A 22745-nucleotide genomic window follows, 5' to 3' on the forward strand; every position below is an offset into this window, starting at 1 on the left:
TTGCTATTTTAGAAAGAAGAGCTGGAGTAATGACCTGTATGGGGAAAGAAGCTAAAACAAAAAAGACTGGATATACGTCTATGTATAACTAACTCACCTTACTATACGGCAGAAACTAATACAACATAGTGAATCAACCACATTCCAATAAAAGTTATTAAAAAAAAGAAAGGAGTTGGAGCGACGTCTCGGAGGAGGTGGCAAGTGAGGAGTGAGGAAGGACGGAAGAGATCGATAGGGGAGAAGGGAAGGAAGTGCAAAAGCCCTGGGACAGGACTTGCAAGGTGAGTTTGAGAACCAGCAGGGAAGTAGGTGTGGCTGGAGAGGAGTAAGGTTGGATGGGACTGGTAGGTGAAGGTGGATGGGTCTCCAGGGGCCACACCACGGAGAGCCTTGGAGGACGCTCATGCCTTTGCTCGGCTGCTCCTCTGGTGGAATGTCCGTCTCTTGTTTCAAAGGTAGAGCCATGCTGCCCTTCAGGAAAGCCCTCCTCATGTGTCATCTCTACTGAGAAGCCCGCCTGTATCCCCTGAAGGTGTAACTGATCGCGACCTCTTACACTCTTCCAAGGCCCTGAGAGTCTTCACTTTGGGCAAGGCTTCACTTCTCAAGATCCCAGCCTCTGCGTGGGACCAGCTCAGCCTTCCTGTGAGAGACAAAGGGCCCCATCCTTTCCAAAGCCCTGAGATCCGAGTCACCACCCTTTGACAGGTTCTTTCAGAGGATTTGCTTCTCCCTCTTATGTTTGGAAAGAAATGGGGCCTTTTTCTCCAGTGAAAAATGAAAACACTAATTCAAAAAACATATCTGTACCCCCATGTTCATCGCAGCACTATTTACAATAGCCGAGGCATGGAAGCAACCTAAGTGTCCATCCAATGGATGGATATGGATGAAGAAACTGTAGTATGTGTGTAAAAAAGAAGGAAAACTTGTCACTTACAGTAGCATGGAAGGGCATTATGCTAAGTGAAAAAAGTCAGACAGAAAAAAACAAATATCATACGACTCTCTCATATGTGAAAGTGTTAGTCGGTCAGTCATGTCCAACTCTTTGCAACCCCATGGACTGCAAAGCATCAGGCTTCTCTGTTCATGGAATTCTCCAGGCAAGAATACTAGAGTGAGTAGCCATTCCCTTCTCCAGGGGATCTTCCTGACCCAGGGATCGAACCCAGGTCTCCCATGTTGCAGACAGATTCTTCACTAATCTAAGCCACCAAGGAAGCCCCCAAAACAAAACAAAACAAAATTCCCAAAGGGCAAGCTAATAGATACAGAGAACAGATTGGTGGTGGCCAGAGGTGGAGGGTGGGGATGGGAGAAATGGATGAAGGGGATCAAAAGGTTAAAAAAATTTTTTTTTAAACTTTCAATTGTTTGGCTATCTAATGGCTGTGGGCAGTGTACGTAGTAAACTGAGAGAGCTGTCTTCAGTGAGTATTGAAGGTAAGAGGAAGATGGATCTCAAGTTCTTTTCTGGTCTCAGATTCTTTAACTGAATAAAGCTGCATTTTTCAAATTAGATCTGAGTTTCTGCCACCAACAAGTGTCATTGCTAAGCAACTGGGTAGGATTCTAGCTTTATCACTTGGCCATATGAGCTTGGACCAGTCACTTGCCTCTTTGAAAATCTGTCTCTTCATCTATAATATATGATTAAGGATTCTTGCCTCATAGGATTATTATAGTATGATTTTGTAAAAATGTCTGGCACCGAGTAATCATGCAAAGTAAGAGTTTATGTATGACCTGAAATTTCAAGTTATACCTTTTTCTGAGTTTGACAGAAATAACACTCCACTTTCCATCCCTGGCTTTCCCATCCCTAAATTCTGTGCTCTATCTACCTTGCAAATTCCTCTGTGTTCAGTGCATCTGACAGGAGAATTTCAAAAGGAAGCAATAAGGAATTCTCGTGCAGTCCAGTGGTTAGGACTTTCATTGCCAAGGACTTGGGTTCAGTCCTTGGTTGGGGAACTAAGATCCCACAAGCCATGCTGCATGGCCAAAAAAAAAGGGGGCGACAGAAATTAAAGTGAAGTTATTTAAAAATATTTTTTAAATTGTTTGTAAACAGATATACTTATTAGGAAAACAAGAATTTAACGCCTTAAAATGAAACTCATTTTTACAATTACTTCTAAGAGAAAAATTGCATAAATTACCAGTGAAATAATTTACAATCCTTACTTTTAAAAGTAGTAACTGTTTCTATAATAAAGACAGAGTCTAACTGATTTGGGAATAGACATGAAAGAAGGATAGGTTTTCAAACAACACTGTTCATAAGTCAATTCTAAAACAGACTACATTAAGATGCAATTATCCATTGTATTCACCATTATGAATTTTTAATTTAATATTAGTTTCAGTGCTGTGAAGAGAGATGGCTGAAAATCTCACAAACTGACAATCACTTTGTTGATTACTCTTAAGGCTTTTGAATATTTAAGATATTTCCATAAAATGATTATTTTCCAAACAAAATTAATGCTGCTTTAAAACTGACTTCGGATACAATAAGGTGTGTGTGTAGAATGTCCCTCAAATGTTAAAAGTGATTTTAAGCCTTTCATTATTTCACCAATGTATATGTTACAAACAACAAAAAAATCATTTGAAAGTGTTAATATTTCAAGTTTTTTACCTTTATGCACTTTGGTGAATTTTGAATGACTAATGTTTTAATTTTTGTTTGTTTGTTTTTGCCAAATATTTGCTAACTTCAATGAGAGGGACAAAAATTAAAACTAAATGTGAATTTTTCAAAACTTTAAAAAATGCGGCAACTTTCTGAAAAAGTTAAAAAAAATGAAGCTTTCAAATAGTTTTTAAAGTTTTTAACATTTATACTTCTGAAAGTATCAACATTTAAAATTCCAAGAAGAACTTTAAGACACACTCTGTCAAATACTATATATAGTAAGTGCTGTAAAGAATAAAAGTGAAAAAAGATCAAATCAGAAGGGAAAATTCTTTCTCGGGGGAAAAAAAAAATCCCTTTTTCCTTAGATCAATTGATGCAGATAGGGCACCAAGGACGAATCATGCAAAAAACCCCTTTGGGCTCTTGAAGGGGTGAGGCAGGCTGTGTAGGGACGGTGAATTGGGTGGTACCATGGCTATATTGACTAAATTTCCATCAGTTAAATGATTCTGGGTCCAGTTTTCTCTTTCTAAAAAAGTTTGCTTCTCTGTCCATTTTTCAGATGCTTCTTTTTTTTTCAAGGTCTCCCCTTTCATTTTTTATATTTTTTAAAATGTTTTTGTTTCATTGTGGTAAAAGTCACATAATACAAAGTATACTATTTTAACCATATTCAGCTGTACAGTTCAGTGACACTGAGTACGTTCACCTTATTGTGCAACACTCACCATCATCCTTTTCCCGAATTTTTTACCTTCCTAAACTGAAACTCTGTCCCCATTAAACATTAACCCCTTCCCATCCTCTCCCCCCCACCCCCAACCCCTGGCCTCTACCAGTGTACTTTCTGACTCTGTGAATTTGACTATTCTAGGTACCCTGTATAAGATGGCTGGTGAGGGCCTATTATATAGATATGGGGGGGGGGGTACAATCTGTTCATAGGACATATATTAAGTTAACCTTAAAATTCATTCCAACATACATTAGGTGCAGACAAACACTGTCAGAGGCTTTTAATGCTGCTCTTATCACTTATAAAAGCTGAGAGAATGGCTCAGGAGAGGTGTTAGAGTAACTATTTATCCAAAGGATCTTCTTCAACCAGCAGTCAGTAACTATGAGGCCATCTCCCGTGCGTTGGCTCAGCAGGTGAGCTATGCAGCTGGACTGAGACCAGAAATCAAATCTCCTGACTGTTCCACTTCTCTTGACACTACATTGCATCATGTCAGAGTAAGCAATTCTTCTTTTCTTTTTTTAATTCATATAATAAACAGAGTAAGCAGATCTTCTATCCATCTTAACTCCCATTCTAACGGCTCTTGGAGTAAATTTCAAATTTTCCAACCTATTGTTTCTTCTCTAATTACCATAGGTTATAACAGATAAGCCTCTCAGAAAAAAAAAAAAAGGAACTTGGAGAAGGAATATTGAGTACATAGTAAAGGATAAGCCTTGTGCTGGTAATTTTACATATTTTATCTTACTTATTCCTCCTAACAGCACTAGGAGATATTTCTTACTATGTTAAAAATGAATAAACTCAAAAAGTTGAAGGTACTTGCCCAAACTTAATGAATAAGCAGTAATGGAGATTTGATCCCATATTTGTTAACTTCCCAAATCTATTGTCTTTTGGTTAAACTATTAAGTGAGGCCTACTTTCTCATCAACCAGTACATCCTAAAGGACATCAGTCCTGGGTGTTCACTGGAAGGACTGATGATGAAGCTGAAACTCCAGTACTTTGGACACCTCATGTGAAGAGTTGACTCATTGGAAAAGACCCTGATGCTGGGAGGGGTTGGGGGCAGGAGGAGAAGGGGACGACAGAGGATGAGATGGCTGGATAGCATCACCGACTCGATGGACATGGGTTTGGGTAGACTCAGGGAGTTGGTGATGGACAGGGAGGCCTGGCGTGCTGCGATTTATGCGGTCGCAAAGAGTTGGACACGACTGAGCGACTGAACTGAACTAAACTGAACTTTCTCATCAACTCACCCATGAAGTGAGAAATTATTTGGGGCCCTGTGTGGAAAAGCATATAGCAAAATGGGAACATTACTGGTGAGAACTCCTATCGCACATGAATGATGGACAATTCCAGGTCAATGCCACCTTTCACAGTGCTCCAGGTGAAAAAGAAGCTAATTTAATTACCTCACTGTCCCCAAGATTGAAACAAAGGTATTATACCTTCAAAGGATTGGCTACTTTATCTTAGCAAATCATCCCTCTCTTACTATCCAAGAGAGAAGGAAGCTTTCAGAACCATCCCTACTTTGCAATTCTATTCCCGTTTGATCTTACGCAAGAATGCCTTCTTTGTAGAATGTCTCTGTGGAGACTTGATCAAATCATGCCCATGTGCTTAATATCGCAATGTGCTGCCGAATGGCTGATATTCCTTCTTAAGCCAAAGAACAGCAAGTTCTTTTTTAAATTTATTTTAAAAAAATTTCTCGGCTGTGTCATACGGCATGTAGGATCTTAGTTCCCTGACCAGGGATTGAATCAACTCCTCTCCTTGCATCGGAAGTGCAGAATCTTAACCACTGGACTGCCAGGGAAGTTCCCAAGAAGAACAAGTTCTTAAATGAGCTAGTTTAAGGAAACAAAGCTGAGGACAAAACACTTAAACCCGAGCCCAGGACATGGCATTTTAACAAAACACAAATTAAACCTTTTATTATTTGTATAACACAGCTCAGGATGTTTGATTTAAGGCTTGGAAAAGGAAAAGGTACATCAGGCGTGTTAACTGTTCCATGGTTTGTCAAACTTTTCAATTATGTTTTACTCGACAAACATTTATTGAGCCAAGTCAATATCTTGAATCTTGACTACGGAGATAGAAGATGATTAAGACATAGACTTTGGCCCATAGAGCTCAAAATTTGGCCAGCAACACAGACAGGAAATCTAACTAGTGTCATGTCATATATGCTATAACAGAGACATGTAGAATTAAAATCTTGAGGAAGGAACAAGTGTCTTTCCATATAGGGGTATAGAAGGTGAAAGAAGATGTTAGGAAAGAATTCTTAGATGAGGTACCACTTGAGGTTGGTCTCAAAGGGTAGATTCATGGGAAATCAATAAGCAGAGGTGAATTGAAAAAAAAAAACAAAACCTAACAAAGACTCGGAAGTATAACAAAGACAAGGTAGGTAAGAAACACAATGATCTAGCGGAATTAGCATGAAGAATCTAGGGTTTGTAGGGACTGGCAGGCAGTGGGAATGAAACTGGACGTAGGAAGTAAAGGCTCCAAGTGCCTTATCTGTATATGTTTACTCAACTTGCAGCCATGGGGAGGATTGAACTATAAACCAAGATCAGAATGAATGGTTTTATTAGGCCTTTGCACGTCAAATTGAGAGTAATGAGGAATATTTGTTGGGTTTTTGGTGAGAGAAGGACATAATCAGATTTAGGTGCTAAAATGTTCATTATCCTTAGGATGTTAAGAAGAGTTTCTTTTGCAGGACTGAGAGGTCCAGGCAAAACATGAGACAAAAATGATGAAGTCTGTGTAATCGTCTGGGCAGGAGTAGAAGGGATATAGAGGAGGAGCTGCTGCCGCTGCCGCTGCCAAGTCGCTTCAGTCGTGTCCGACTCTGTGCGACCCCATAGACGGCAGCCCACCAGGCTTCCCCGGCCCTGGGATTCCCCAGGCAAGAATACTGGAGTGGGAGCAAGGAGGAAAAAAAATGTCAGAGACAAAATTAAACTACAATTAATTTGGAGAGAAATAGCAGGTCTTCATGACCTTGAATGAGAGGGATGATGGACAATTAAGGTCTAGCCAGGGAGAATATTTCCCAGAAGACATGAATGGCCATTCTGCTTGGCCAGACATTCGGTCATACGTAGGTTCACTGGAGACTGGGAAAAGTAGTCTTATATTCTGGGTAGTTGCTCTGAGGCACGTGGAAGCTTCCCGGACCAGGGATCAAATCTTCATCTTCTGCACTGGCAGGTGGATTCTTAACCACTAGACCACCGGGGAAGTTCCCCAACTTCTTTTAAACAAGACTTTTTTTTTCCCTTGTCAGGCGGCTTATGGGATCTTAGTTCCCTTGCCAGGTATCGAACCCAAGCCCCTGCAGAACAGTGCTGAGTCCTAACGATTGGACCACGAGGGAATTCCATAAACAAGACCTACGATGGCACTGCCCAGTCATTTTGAAGTTTTGAAGAAATAATTGAAGCTGTTATCTATGGAGATACAATGCATCTCCCACCTTCTGGAACTAGATTGAGAAATTCAAGCACAAACATCATCCTCTCCCCCAAATTCCATATTTAGTAGTAATGTTTCCTGGAACTTTGATTTTCACCAGACGGTACACATTATGCTCTAATATTTATGGACAATCATTTTCTTTACTGGCAGATGTTTGAAAGAATGGATTGGAATTAATCCTCAGATTAATTTTTAGCATCTTTCAAGTGTGCATAGTACAAAGGCCAAAGCACAAGATTTTAATAAGAAAACAAATAGTTGGCGCCTTTCCCTTGTAAGAGTCTCATGCTCTACGGACTGAACTAGCCGGGCGGCTACGCCTTTCCCTTGTAGGTTACCTTCAGAGGTAGCGTATTGAGTCTTGAAGCAGATAATTGAGAAAGTGTATTATCTTTAAGTAGAAGGGGTCAAGGAAAGTAGGAGAAGTCCAGCACCATAGAGTTCACGAATGAGTGGTGTGAACCAGATGGCCAAAGAGATAATTTCAGTATAGTGTGTGCCCTGTGCTGGCAGAGACTCAGTGGTAAAGAATCTGCTTGTAAACGCAGGAGATGCAGGAGACACGGGTTCGATCCCTAGGTGGGGAAGATCCCGTAGAGCAGGACATTGCAAGCCACTCCAGTATTCGTGCCTGGAAAATTCCATGGACAGGGGAGCCTGGCCGGCTACAATCCACAGGGTTGAGAAGAGTCAGACATGACTGAGCAACTGAGCACACACATGCTGTCAGAACCTAGAAGATGGACACTGCACCAGAAATGGTGGTGCTGCCAGGAGACTCTGCCTCCCCCCAGTGAGACAGCGAAAGGGATGAAAGGGATGCCAGGTCCTCACTCACATTCAGAAACGCAGGAGATGCCAACTATGCCCAGGAATGCTCTGGCTGCTCTTACTTCTGAGGCAGTGTGTTAACTCCCTTTCTACCCACCCACGTCCCACAAAGGCATTTGGAACTCAACTCAAAAATGTTTAATATGTTTTTGGAGGGAGAGTGTTTCTTATCTCTGTGATAAACTGATTCAGAGCTCTGGATCTTTTATTTAGGAAAATGCACCTGCCTACATATTTCAGGGTTTCCAAGGCCTCTGGAAGACCATCTATGGATACAACCTCTGTGGACTCCAGGTTTGGAATTCTTTAGTCTGGATTTCCTTAATTGCATTCACTAACCCAGAGGATTTCAAATTTTGTTCCAAAATCTCCCCAAATCACCTGGAGAAGTGAAAAACAAAACAAAAAACAACCCAACTCCCAGACCACATTCTATTCCGATTTAAGCAGAATCTCTAGGGTGGGAGCAGGCATCAAAGTTTGTTTTAAGCATTCCAGGTGATTCTAAAGCTCAGCTAAGTTTGGGAACCAACTCGCTGGTCTCTTTATGGCACACCGTTGATCTAAATGCTTTTTGGTTTTTTTCTGGTCTTACTCATCGAGCCAGAAACAATAGAAAGGCGTCTGTCACAGAAAACAACTTACTGAGAATCATCTTAGTAAAAAGAGGGAAATTTGGGTCAAGGGTGTGCATACCTTCGCAACGTTTTTCCCTGGGTCAGAAAGCAGCTGCAAGTTCTTCAGCGAACGGCAGGGGGCATCCTGCACCTCCTTGCTTGTTCTGGACCGCCTCGGTTCTGCTCGCACAAAGAGCCCGGCCTCCTTCGCGATGACATCACAAAGGGCCGATTCCCCGCCCCTTCGGCGCCACCACGTGTTTCCCCGCGCTCGGCGGCCACCCGACTCAGTCCCTCGCCGGCCGGTCAGGGCAGCGGAGGAGGGTGGTTGGCAGCGGCCGGAGGCTTCGCTATGGGAAGTTGTTCCTTCGTTCTCTCGCGCCCAGCCCTCCTCCCTGGTTCTCCGCAGCCGCTGTCGGAGGAGAGCGCGGGGAGGTGCGGGTTGCAGCAGCGGCTGCTTCTCCCCGCCCGGACAGCCGCGCAGCTGGGCAGGTGCTAAGCGCCCCCGGAGCCTCGCTTGCCGCCTCCCTCCTGTGTCCGGCCGTCCGGCTGCCGCAGTGCACATGGGGTGTTGGAGGTAGATGGGCTCCCGGCTCGGGAGGCGGCGGTGGATGCGGCGCTGGGCAGAAACAGCCGCCGATTCAAGCTGCCGGGGGGCCACGCGCCCCGGGCGCCCTGCGAGCCCCGGGCTCAGCCATGGGGACCTTCACGAGCAGCAGCACCGCCCCGGCCTCCTGCAGCCGCATCGCCGGAGCCACGATGATCGCGGGCTCCCTTCTCCTGGTGAGCGCTCCGGGTGGGGTAGACGGAGCCGGGGGCGGCGGCCGCGCGGGAGCCTAGGACGCCGGGCTCTGAGAGCGGGGCGGGTCCCGGGGCCGGGGCTTCGGGGGTGCTGGGTGCGGGGCGGGGGAGGTTGCGAGCGAGGGCAGGCAACAGACCCGAGGGCTTGGATCGGGTCGTTCTGGGGGAGCCGCAGAGCTCAGCCCGACTCCGGAATGAAGGCGAATTGTTTTCCTTGCAGTCTGGCTGCGCCGGGAGAGGCGCTGGAGATGGCCACTCAGCTTCCTGCGCATTTCAGGGTTTCTTCACCTCCTCCGCCCTTCCGGGGCCCGCATCCCCTCGGCGCACCCCCATGGCCACCAGCCGCTACCCCCTCCGTGGGGTGTGGGGCCGGGGAGCCGAGGCTGGCGGCGGCCGCGGCTTTGTTGCCGCTGCAGTGTCATGTCGGGATGCTACTGCAGTGGGAGAGCGCGGGACCCGGGCGCGCCGGCCCCGAGAACGCCGGGTACCTCGGCGCCTCGCCTTCGGAGCGGGCGCCTGGCCCCCTTCCCTCTTCTCTCCGCCTTGGCTGGGTGGGTCCCGGTTTCGGCACGCCCAAAAAGGAACCCTGAGACCCACTCTCAGGCGCCCCCAAAGCCCCGGCTCCCAGCCAGGCGGCCAGCGCGCTGACACTTGAGTGGGGGAAGGGGAGAGCCCACCATAAAGGAAGCGGAATTTCCCCCCGTTTTTCCCCTTCCCTCGCCTACCTGTGGCCGGGCAGGTAAGCATGGAGGGTGGAGCTGCTTCCTTCTGCACCCGGTCTGCATTCAGCTCCAGGGCGTGCCCTGTATGTAGCCAGTTCTCTCCATCTCTTATCTGGCCAAAGCCTGAAAGCACCTTCGACCCAAAACTTGTCCCCAACTTCCCCACATCCCTTCCCCGCCTTGCCAAATGTTGGCGGGGGGATGGGATGAGTTAGGTGGAAGAAGAAAATTGATTTGAGATCAAACTCATGAGCCACCATAAGCATCCGTGCTTATCTTTCTGTGTCCGCCGGGAGGATGGAGATTCTTAGCTAAAAACCGAACAAAAACAAAAAAAACGAGAGCCTGTTTTCATGGCAAGGCCGTGTCAGGGAGAGGCAGGCTTTCTGTCTCCTTCCCGAAAAGGGCTTAATGCCCGGCCAACCAAGATCTCTTAGATCCCAGGGCACTGCAGTTGCTATGGCCTGGGAATTCATCCTACAGACACTCTGGTTCCCTGTGCGAGGGTGTGTTTTAAAGGGGAAGAGAGACTCTAAAGAAAAGTTTGGTGCTGTTCGGATTTATAATGAGGCAGGTCCCAGGCTCCCTTCAAAGACCCTTTTCTGCCCATTCTATAGCAGTGGCAAAGTCAAGATTTGTGTCCTTGACACAAGGGTGGTGGATGGTGGGCAGTAGGCTGGGAGGGTCCTTGAAAGCAGTGAGCATGGATTGGACAGTCCGTGTGAAGAGAAGCCCATCTAAGTCCTGGGAAACATCGAGCCTAATATCAGTGGAGGTAGGTCTATCCTCAAGCTGCCTCCTTGTCTGTCTTGGATCTACTGCTGTACACCTATGCTCCCCTTGGAGTCCACTCCTGCATTAAGTCTTAACTCTGTGCAATATTTCATTGACTTTACATTTCTGCATGAGATGCTTAAAGTAAGGTCGTGGTGTAATCAAAGCATAGGTTGCTTTAACCTCCAGAGAAAGAGCCCAGCTCCTTTTATGAAATCTTTAAATCTGGTTGACCTAAAAAATTGTGCACTGGATTTGCAACTGAAGACTTGAGAAAGTAAGTTTGCCTTTTTTTAAGTAATTTATAGTGGAGCTTAGATGCAATCTTGAGATTGCACTAACTAAAATGAGAGTCCTTATTCTCTTGCTAATTATGATAGAAAAGTTCCACTGCAGTTCATGGAGTGGCCTGGGGTTGACCCCTTTGTCCTGAAGGGAAACTGAGAGGGTGGACAGGGGTCACCAGGGTGGGGAAGCAATGTCTTTTATTTTTCCCGCGCTACAAGCTACAGTCCTTAGCCCAGGCATGGATAGCATATGAAATGATGATCTCGTGGTTAAGACTCCATGCTTGGGCACGGGTTCCATCCCTGGTCACGGAACTAAAATCCCAAATGCTGTATAATGTGGCTAGAAAAAAAAAATGGTGATTTCATGACATTGTTTTAAGGACTCTTTATCCCATTGGGATTCTTGGCCCTGTGAAAATGACAGACTTCAGGTACTGCAGCTCAGGTCCACGTGGCAGCATGCTCAAGGCACACTGGGGCCAGTGGGGGGTGGGGTAGTGCCTTCATAGTGGTTTTCTGTTACTCCTCTTCTTTCAAATATTTCCTCTTTTAGGGTGAAAATACTTGTACTGTCATCATTTTTGATTCTTTCTTGTGATGACAGGCTAACTGAAAGAGAACTTACTGTAAGCTTTAAAAAGTCTTTTATGTAATATATATACAGCATATAGCATGATTATCATATGTATCAGGTGCTTTATAGATAGTACCTATCTTAGTCCCAACATCTCTGCGAAGCCGGTGGGATGAGCTCCGTTTTCCAGTTGAGAAAATGGAGACTGCAAAAACTCACTGGCCGTCCTGAGCCACCCAGCTCCCAAGTGTTGAGGGCACTGGCGCTGGGACCCAGGATCGCTTGGCTCCCTCTCACGACTCACTGCCTCCCTGCTGTGCCACTCTGCATGTTTCCCAACTCCAAATTGCCAGGTGAGGAAATGTAACAATAAGGAAGACTCACTGGGGGAGAGTTGAGGCTGGTGGTTTGGTTCGTTGCAGGACACTATTGAGAATTGCATGAATGCCTTTGGAGGAAAGCGTTCTTGCTGCTTGCGCTTCTGTTTCTGATGCGTTGAGATGTCTGCTTGATATTGGAAAGTAAACCACACACTGATAGGCAAAATATTGTGTGTTTCAGGCCAAAAATCTGGAGAGCAGATGAATGAGACCTTGAGGTTTGTGCCAGTGTTAAGAAATGCCCTAGAGTGGGCTCACAACAAGAGATGTCTCTTGCCCTCAAGGAGCTTGCTTTGACTGGACAGATAGAATGTTGGCAGTGGGGCAGACAGAAGAAAAAGGAGATGTAATTGAGAAGGGAATGAGGTCTGAAATTTTAGAAACCACTAATCTGCATATATTATGAATTCCAGATAGAAGGACAGTTACTGTAAGAGCTTTCAGCTGAGTGCTTGCCTAGAAAGTCCCACATGGGGGTGTTTGTCACTGTTGTTGAGACTGAATGTCTTGGTGCTGTCTCCTGACCTTTCCTTATTAAAGTTAGTCATCTAGCATCCTGGCATTTGACTTTGGATATTTGACTAGATTGGTGTAGAGTAGCTGGTTGGGGCTGAAGTCCTGAATAGCTTCTAAACTAAGTGACAAGTTCAAGGAGAACTTTGAATTAGAGCTACTGTTATATCCAAAAGGTTTTCTCCTTTATATGCACCTGAACTTCACAGTCCTAGAGGGTAAAAGCTGCAAGGGAAAACTTGGAGGGGAAAAACAGCCTAGATGGGGGAAGCGAATTATTTTTCATGTTAACAAACCTACATTGAGCGCTTACTCTGAGAGGCACTGTTCTTCTTAGTGGGAACCCAGGGATGAATTAGAACTTGAATCTTGCCCTACAGGTACAAAGTATATGGTGTATAAACAGACATGGCTATCAATAGTACTGGTTAAGTTTCACACTTTCAGAAAGAACCCATAGATGAATGTACTATACTCAAAGTAATACACAAAATGTGATGGATGTTAGTATCTTTAAACTACTTGAGGGACTTCTGTGGAGGTCCAGAGGTTGAGACTTCACCTTCCAACGTAGGGAGTGAGGGTTTGATCCCTGGTTGGAGAGCCAAGATCCCATATATATGCCTCACCACCAAAAAACCAAAACACAAAAACAGAAGCAATATTGTAACAAATTCACTAAATGCTTAAAAAATGGTCCATATAGAAAAACAAAACCTTAAAAAAAAAAAGCAACACTTGAAGAAATTGTGGCTTTTGGTCTGAAAGTCAAAAGAAAAATTTTTGTAGTCTCAGAATAACTTCTGTTAGTCTTGGTAGAGAAAATGACTCATGATCGCACAAGTCAGGTATGCTCATCTGTCCTGGAAGGCAGGGTTTCCCACACACCATGTGAATCTCCGATCCCTGTTGTCAAACTGTATAGGGTGGGATTGAGCTTTTTCATCTGAATTCTCAGCTGTTTCTAAAGGCACATGGCTGAATCTGCCACAAGCCCAGCACAAAACAAATAAACAAACCTACAGTGTAAAGAAGACACACAGGCACATCAAATCAGCAAGAAGACATTTCCTTGTCATGGAATGCATCCTACCCAAAGTTGAGAAAATACCAGGAGCAAGCCGACCTAGATCTACCAACTTGCTAAACTGCATATTTTAGGGTGGCTAAATTTGGACACAGTCTTCCCAGCTGGAGGTGGTCAGCACAGTTAATACTGTATTTTCCAGCACCATTTGCAGCAGGCCCCTTTCTCCAAGTGGATGGAGTGAATGGGCGTGGGTTCAAGCTGACTTCAGCAGGTGCTCTGCATGCTGTCTACTTGTAGATCAGAATGGGGAGACGTCACTTTTCAGCCTTACTCTTGACTGTGAGGGTGAGAGGTAAAGTCTCTTTAGAGACTCCGGGGACACGTTGCAGATCGGTTTTGTGCTCATCCGGCCCTTTGCAAAGCATGTAAACTATAATCGGCTTAAGGGAACTTATTAATTGTGTGTGTGTGCGTGCAATGGGAAATGGTCAGAGGCATCATCAGATTATTCCAGGGCCAGAGTAATTGAGTGACTTTTTGTCAACTGCAGTACCTCTTTTTCCAGGAAGCACTGACTCTTCTGGCCCTCTTCCCCCAAGCAGGCCTGGCAAAGCCTTGGTGATGCCAGATCACTTGGCAACTTCCTGGAAAATTCAGGTGCTTCTCTTCAGTGACAGAAGTCTCTCATTGCCTTTGGGCTTGTGCCTGATGACCATTTGGAATGGATTCGGTCTGGAGCATTAGGCGCAGATAATGTCTGTTGGACAGAATGAAAACTGAAGCTGCAAGAGGCGTTACCTTGGTCCCCAAGTTGGATCCCCCTTTAGCATTAGTAGGACGCTGGGCGTTGTAGTTGGAGTAGCAGCTGCTGAGCTGCGATTCTTTGGGAAAGGGGCGAGATGGTGAATAAATACTGGCCATGCCCCAGTGTTTATATTTGTCAAATACCAGAAAGTAAACAGGCATCCTAAATTGGCTTATGTGCTGCCACCTGGCTTCCACACCACCTTCCATGTCCAGCCTGAGCCCAGGAGAGGAGAGGAGCTGGGCAGACCTTGTAAGTAGAAAGGGAACTGGCTGATGTCAGCAAGTATCTGCTCGCTCACGGGGGCTGTAGAAACACGGGGCTCACGGATGTTTAGGCTGTTGCTTCAGAGCAGTGGTGATCTCGCTCTTCTTTCTCTTCTTTATGGCCACACCAATGAGTAGATATGTTGGATCTTAGTTCCCCGACCAGGGATCGAACCTATGCCCCCTGCATTAGAAGCATGGAGGCATGACCACTGGACCACCAGGGAAGCCCCGTGATCTCACTCTCCTTGAGAGATGCTGAAGACTGCCAGGAACAGTCCTTCCTCCTGGATTCTGGAAAAAATCCCACATGTCAGCACCCTGGCCGTGAAGATGACAGGTGCTTGCGTGGTGGGAAAGTTGTGCTCAAAGTGTCTTTAGGGTATGGCGCTTGGAGCCATTTGCAAATCAGTTTTGGGAAAAGGAGCCTGAGTTGAATGGATTTAGCAGGGAGGAGAGGAGTGAGATGGGTTCTGGAATCAAATGAGCAGCAGTGGCTCTAAGAGGCTTTGGTCCTGGTAGAGGGGAGGAATATTAAGATGAATCATTGATTTGATTATTATCAAGCTTCTATTTATTGAGCACATACTATTGACATTGTGTTGAATAGCTTCTACAGATGATCTCAATAGAGTCTTCAAGTCCATGAGGCAGTAGCATTTGCCCCATTTTACAGGAAATGAGGCTTAGGAGAAGCTATGGTCAAGAAATCGGCAACTGCCAGAGCGAGGATTCAGATCTAAGTCAGCCTGACTGCATACACACTGCTCTTTATTTCAGGGTGTGGGTCGGGCACAAGCAACCTTAATTTACTGGAATTTTGTTTCCCGTTAAAGGAATACTTTTACCTAAGAGTCAAACATTCTCTTTCCACTGGGTGAGCGGTTCTACCCCATGGTGGCATGTGGAAGTTTAGCCAAAAGGGCTGATTATAACGTTAAGAGCAACCTGTGTGTGCGGATTGAAGGGGAAGGGCGTGGAGCCACTGGCAAGCATTTTCCTCTGGTGTGACTCTGACTGGCAATGGTTCCACAGTTAAGATGGAAAGATGCTCTTGCAAATTGAAATGTTATAAATAGGGAATAGATGCTGTGCTTTCCTGCTCCTGGGGTCATTTTGAAAAATATTTGCCTAGCGAGTAACAGTATGACATGAATTCTGCATAGCAAGCTAGTTTCAACGCATCCTGAGAACTCGAGGACCTCTCAGGGTTTCCTTTGCTGCGGCCTGATTATTTGTACAGGATCAGTCCACAGGCTTGCATCATGTGTTACTGGTATTTTCTTTGTTAACTTTTCACTTCAGGTCTCTTAGAAAGTGGTTGAGCTCTGTGATTTGCACAGTCTCGTCTCATGTGAGATGTTTGTATGCGGTTTATCACGCGTAGAGCTCTCTCCTAAGGGAGCTTTTCAACATGTCTTTTCATAGATTGTAGATGCTGAGTAGACTAAAGAGAGGCAGAAGGTGAGAAGAAATTTTATCATTGCTCCTGGGAAGGAGGTTGGCATTCTGATTCCCCAAAGAACCCTTTTGAGAAGGATTATTATTTTCTGATTATTATCAGATATCACCTTAGGTATGGCCGGGTCAGCATATCCAGGATTAAAAGAGGCAAGAGGATGAGGAGGAAAAAACTCAAGGCAGATGGTGATAGGTTCCCAGAATAATCTAACTGGTCGTTAGTCACTCCTTGCTCTTTACTTCTGGAAGTCCATGGCTCCTCTCTCTTCTTTGGTTGAAATCTTCTGTACCTGGTCCAGGAGAAAGACCCGATTAGATGAGGTTTAGGTATGCTTCTGCATACAGCATGCTCAGGGCCAATGTTATTGGCCTTTTCAGCTTCTTACAGATGACAGACAACATACTGTTCATCTTTGTGTTTCTAGCCCAATGCCCTGACACACAGTGTTTAAGCAGTAAATGATTGTTGAATGAATTCCATAAGGATTTTGCTCTAAACTTAACAGTTCATTCATTCTGGACAAGATAGAGTGTAGTGGGAGCTTGATCTGAGTCTCAGTACTTTGATCTATATCTCAAGGGTGTTTGACTTACTAACAAAGAACATTTTATTTTTTACTTTTTACTTTTTTTTTTTGTCTCATCTGGGGTCAAACCCATGCCCCCTGCAGTGGAAACATGGAGTCTTAACTGCTGGACCACCAGGGAAGTCCCATGATTTCCTGGTTCTTGAGTTGAGTCTCTGATGGTCTGATTGCTTTCAAGTGGTGGGTGGGGAAGGAGCAGATAAGATTGGGTCACCCAAAGTTTGGATGTGAATTTGAGGGGCTGTGATTCATGTCCGTGCAACCTTCCTGGCTGCCAGTTTTTATGCCAGCCTCTTCTCTGGTTGGCAGCGTGTTGAGTCATCCTACTGTCGTTGGACACTTGGTTGTTGTTCTCATTGTTTTCCTGCTGCAAGCAAGCAGCACTGAGAGAGTTGTCTCTATACAAACCGGTTGCTCTTTTTTCTTCTGGGTTGTTCCCAAAAGTGAGGTACTTTTGATGTGTATTCCCAAAAGTGGAATTGCTGGGTCACAGGAAATGAATGAACCGTTTTATGGCTCTTGCTGCATGATGCCAGATTGTCTTTAGGAAGACTGATTCATTAAGATTGTCACCAGCAACCTATACATGTACCTACTACCCCACAAGCTGGCCAACATTGAAGTTTTATTTTAATTTACTTATGCTGCTTTAATAGAGATATGTAAAGGTCCTTGGTTGTGCAAATTTGCATTTCAATAGTTGCAAGGGATATTATCAATTTATCCATGGGAAACTCAGTAGTAAAGAATCCACTTGCAATGCAGGAGACGTGGGTTTGATTCCTGGGTTGGGAAGATCCTCTGGAGAAGGAAATGGCAACCCACTCCAGCATTCTTGCCTGGGAAATCCCATGGACAGAGGAGCCTGGCGGGCTGCAGTCCATGGGGTCACAAAAGAGTCGGACACTATTTATCGAGTAAACAAGTTATCCTTATAATTATTCTGTCTCCACTGTTGAGAGCAATTTTTGTTAACCTGCTTTGTGTTAATTTTTTACATTTTCGATTATAAGCTTTTATTAGCTGTATATGGCATAGTTTTTCCCCAGGCTACTTTTAATGATTTTATATTTTATAATGCAAATATTTTGGTTAGTTTCTTCTTTTTTTTTCTTCTTTTTTTTTCTTAGTGACACCACAGGGCTTTTGGGATTTTAGTTCCCTGACCAAGGATCAAACCTGTGCCCATGGCAGTGGGAGCCCAGAATCTTAACCACTCGACCACCAAGAAAGTTCCACTTTGAATTTTATATTTGATCTTATTAATGTTGGGTTTGTTGGCATTTCTGGACTTTAGCATCATGTTGGTGGTGAGAACTACATCAGTGTGTTGTGAAGGATGTTTGTACTCCTGGTGTGAGTAAAGGATTTCATGGTCACATAAGTTTGGGAAGTCTCGGGTTCAACTAAGTCACCTTTTTCTGCAGCCCTCCTGGGTTGGGCTGGGCCTCTTGCAGCCTTCGTGAGGTTGCCATGAATTGTGCTTCTCCAAGAGAAGATGCCAGTGAGGAGAATTTCCTAAACTTCTAGGCCAGGGGTTAGTAAACTTTATCTGTAAAGAGCTAGATAGTATTTCTGACCATGTGGACCCTACCATCTCTGTGGACACCACTCAGAGCTGCCTCTGTGCTTTGAAAGCAGAAGTAGGCAATGCCCAGAAGAGTGGGTGTGGCTGGGTTCCAAGTCAATTTGATTTGTGGACACTGAAATTTGAATTTCAAATCATTTTCATGTATCATAAAATTTTATGCTGCTTTTGATTTTTTTTTTTTAACCCAACTATTGAAAATGGGAAAACTAACCTTAAGCCTGCGGGTTATAAAAAAGCAGGGAGCTGGCTGGGATTTATTCACCCATGTTTTAGACCCTAGAATCATCAACATCTTGTGGGACAAGATCAGGAAAATTCCCTCTGGAAAATGTTTCCTTAACTTTCCCTCCATCCGTCTACAGTGTACCAACAAATAACGAATCCTTTCTCCTCCTGTGTTTGCTCATCTGCTTGGTACTGTATATTCTAAATCTGTCTGGAAATGCCAGTTGGTTCTTGGTTCTCTTTTACCTCCTTGCCATGCAGTCTGTATTTTTGGTTTTGTGGCCGGCTCCAAGCCTAGTAGGGTATGTTTTAGGATTATAGTTTTTTAAAAATCTGGAGGCTTTGACACACTTATCAGGAATTGGTTATTGGTGTATTGTTGTTGTTGTTGTGTTAAATAAAAGGAGGCTACACCTTTACTTTACTGTTGTAAAAAAACAGGGATTATTGTTATTTTTATTGAATGAAAGAATCTTTAAATTCTGTAGTGCTTTGCAAATTTCAGAAGTTTCATACATATGATTTCTTTTCTGAAATTATTTTTCATTTTTGACTGTGCTGGCTCTTCCTTGTGGCACTCAGACTTTCTCTAGTTGCACTGCCTGGATTTCTCTTGTGGCATGCAGGCCTAGTTGCTCTAGGCATGTGGGATCTTTAGTTCCCTGACCAGGGATCAAACTCGAGTCCCCTGTGTTGAAAGGCAGATTCTTAACCACTGGGCCACCCAACCCAGGAAGTCCCTCCTATATATGATTTCATATAGTTCCATAATAACCCCTTTTCCCCCTTTGCCATATCATTTCTCCCCTTTTCCTCTTTACACTGGTAACCACTAGTTTCTTCTCTATTGGATATTTGTGTTTTAATTGGAGTGTTTTGAAAAGTTGTCTAATGTAATCCCAAGGGACTGAAGCTAAGCTAGAGTATGATGATAAATAGAAGGAATGATGATTAAAATAACATTCATGAAGAATTACCTTGTGTCTTGACTGTTTCACCTGCTCTTATCTGTAGTAACAATTGTGAAAACAATCCTAGGGTTGTGATCTTATGTATTACTTTTATTGTATTATTATAAAAATTATTTTTAGTTTATTATTTAATTGTATTATTATTATTATCTCCATTATACTAATGAAGAAATGGAGACACAGGTTAAACTGCTCTCCCCCTCCCCCGCACCCCCATCAGAATCTGGTAGAGCTGGGCTTGCTCAGATGCTTCAGGCTAAATTAGGTTTTGTTTATACAGGCTAGAGTTGCTGCCATGGCTGGTGGTGGCAGTTTTGCCAGGTTTAGTGAGGGTTCTGTAAATTCTTCACCTTCACCACTGTCTTATTTATAACTTGGCTTCTCCACGTAAGTGGGGTCTTAGCCTATACAATGAACTGTTGTGATGGGTGATGGGTGGGCTTCCCTGGTGATTCAGATGGCAAAGAATCTGCCTTCAATGCAGGAGACCCAGGTTTGATCCCTGGGTTGGGAAGATGCCCTGGAGAAGGAAATGGCAACCCACTCCAGCATTCTTGCCTAGAGAATTTCATGGACAGGGGAGCCTGGCGGGCTACAGTCCATGGGTCACAAAGAGTCAGACACGACTGAGCGACTAACGTGACACAACAATATTATGATGGGTGGAGGGCGATGTGTTTCTATGGTCCAGGCCCCTGAAGGCTGAGTACACACACTCTCCTGCATTATAGGTTCCAGGGGAGACAGCATCTGGGTTGGTTCTGTCTTGCTTTTTTTTTTCCCTTTCCCTTCCACCTCCTCTGAGCTTGCCTCCCTCCGGCCCTGTCGTCAGCACATTCTAGCCTCAGCTGTCTCTGGATTCGCCAGCTTGAACGGCAGTCCCTGCTTTTGCCTTAGCAACAGAAGGCTTTTTAAATCAAAGAGGATAGTAGACGGTGCCAGAGTCGGCCAAATTTATATAACGTAACTGGTAACAGGTCTCTCTCTGCTTTGCAGAAGGTTTTTGCTTGGCACCTTTCTCTTGGTACATTCTTTTTCTCCCTTCAAATCTCTAGAATTCCCAGCAGTCAGTGCCTTATGATTACAAATTTAATGTGCTGCGGAAAATAAAATGGTCAGAACTTCTGGGAGTATCTCTACTCTGCCTGGCTTTTTGCCACATGAGCATCTGTTCGTATGTTTTATTTTTCTAAAGGTGTTTTTTGATGTGGACCATTTTTAAAGTCTTTATTGAATTTGTTACAATATTGCTTCTGTTTTACCTTTGGGCTTTTGACCTAGAGGCATGTAGGATCTTGGCTCCCTGACCAGAGATCAAACCTGTAACCCCTGCATTGGAAGGTGATGTCTTAGCCACTGGACCACCAGGGAAGACCCTGTTAGTGTGTTTTATCCTCACCATGTTTTTATAGTTACCATCTCAGGAATAACTTGTTTCCCTTACTTATCATATCCAAGGAAGCTGAGATTCCTTTTGACATATTAGTTTTAGGCAGTATTAACAATTTTTCTATAGTAAGTTCACAAGCAGTTTTCCTGCTGATCCATTATGAATAGACAAAAGTTTATCACTGCCTTGAGTTTGCTCATTTTCTATGAAAAGTGATTGAGATTTGATAGGGAGCAAGAATGACAAACACATTTACTTAGAAACTGCACAGGCTCTTTCTCTCATTTGTTAGAAGGATGAGGTCATGGGATAAGAATTGTTAAAGATAAATAAGCATCAGGAGCTTCCTGGCAGTCCAGTGGTTAAGACTTCCAATGCAGGGGGTGTGGGTTTAATCCCTGGTTGAGGAGCTAAGATCTCACATACCTGGTAGCCAAAAAACCAAAACAGAAAACAGAAGTAGTATTGTCACAAATTCATTGAAGACTTTAAAAATGGCCCACATCAAAAAAAAAAAAAAATCTTAAAAAAAAGAAGGAAATCAAACAAACAAAAATAAGCGTCAGCATTCTGATATATATTAGCACATCTGGTGTTTCTTGGGTCCATCTCTGTGTCCTAGAGTAAGAGTGATATAACAGGATAGGTGTGATGCACATCATCAAGGTGAGTGTGGAGACCTTCCCTCCTTGAAAGGTGCTTTGTGTCCTGGGTTTTCCCTTTTAATCAGTTTGTAAGTATTTGTCGTGCTTCTGTATCCTGTGCAGTGTGGAATGGTACACCGATTTTTGTCCATCTATCATTATTGTTGTTGAAATAAGCGTCCTCTAAGAAGATGAACATTTTCGAATAGCTAAAGTTGAGATCAGGATGGGACATAGGTGACTTCTGGAGAATAATCTTGTTATAGTGCTTACCATTCTAATCACCAAGTTACTCTAATCTTTTTATGAAATGAGAGCTATTTTAAACTCTTCATTACTTTTCTTGTCATCTTAAACACCACCCAGAGCATAATTCTTATAAGCCAGTTAAGGTTCTGTGAAAATGGAATGATATCCTCAGGGGCTTTAGAGGTGAAACTGTAATATTTACCCTTACACGAAGGGTGTCAGCCTGTTTGAGATATGGTAGCTACGTGGTGGAGGCATCTTGGCTTTCTGTCACTTGCTTTTATACCTGTGTTCATCCCCAGCAACCTCCTCCACTCCCACCCTTTACTTTGCTGCTTCTGATTAATTATGGTCTACAAATCCACTCATTCATTTAGCCAACACCCCCTGGTCAGGTATACCATGTATTGAATACTGTCCTCCAGGGCTTGGAGAGCATCAGCATATAACATAGATTCTATTCTTATCCTTATGGAGCTTGTGGTCCAGAGGGGAAGACACACTAAACAGATGAATGTATAACTACAGGATGATGGTTGTCATATAGGAAAAAAAGGAATCGGGGATAGACAAACAACAAAGTCTTACTATATAGCATAGGGAACTATATTCAATATCCTGCAATAAACCATACTGGAAAAGAATATGGAAAAGAATGTGTATATATGTATAACTGAGTCAGCTTTTTTTTTCCTTTAAAGAGGCAGATAAGTTTGCAGCCACATGGTCTCTTGCAGTTATCCATCTCTGCCGTTATAGCATGAAAACAGCCATGGACAATACCTAAATGAACGTCTGTTGTTGTTGTTTAATTACTGAGTTGTGTCCAACTGTTACAACCCCATGGACTGTAGCCCGCCAGGCTCCTCTGTCCATGAGATTTCCCAGGCAAGAACACTGGAATGGGGTGCCATTTCCTTCTCCAGGGGATCTTCCTGACCCAGGGCTTGAACCCCATGCATGGATCTCCTGCATGGCAGGTGGATTCTTTACCAAGAGAAGCCCAAATAAATGCCTAGGTTCCCATAAAACTTATTTATAGGAACAGATGGCATGCGAGATGTAGTTTGCTGATCCTTGGCTCAGAGGATGCTTTGTTTATCATTTCCATGGTCTTCA

At 44.0% G+C, this 22745-nt stretch overlaps 1 protein-coding gene across 1 annotated transcript in view; it reads left to right on the forward strand.

The window, feature by feature from the left end:
- Window positions 1–9002: 9002 nt before the first annotated feature.
- The window catches only part of TNFRSF21 (TNF receptor superfamily member 21), a 69807-nt gene continuing 56064 nt past the window's right edge, over window positions 9003–22745 (forward strand). Inside the window, exon 1 of the mRNA XM_043449892.1 lies at window positions 9003–9136. Within this exon, the coding sequence (XP_043305827.1) occupies window positions 9050–9136 (87 nt within the window). The 5' untranslated portion in view covers window positions 9003–9049. The remainder of the gene's footprint in view (window positions 9137–22745) is intronic.

This window comes from Cervus canadensis, chromosome 28 (assembly GCF_019320065.1).
Source record: "Cervus canadensis isolate Bull #8, Minnesota chromosome 28, ASM1932006v1, whole genome shotgun sequence".
NCBI lineage: Eukaryota > Metazoa > Chordata > Mammalia > Artiodactyla > Cervidae > Cervus > Cervus canadensis.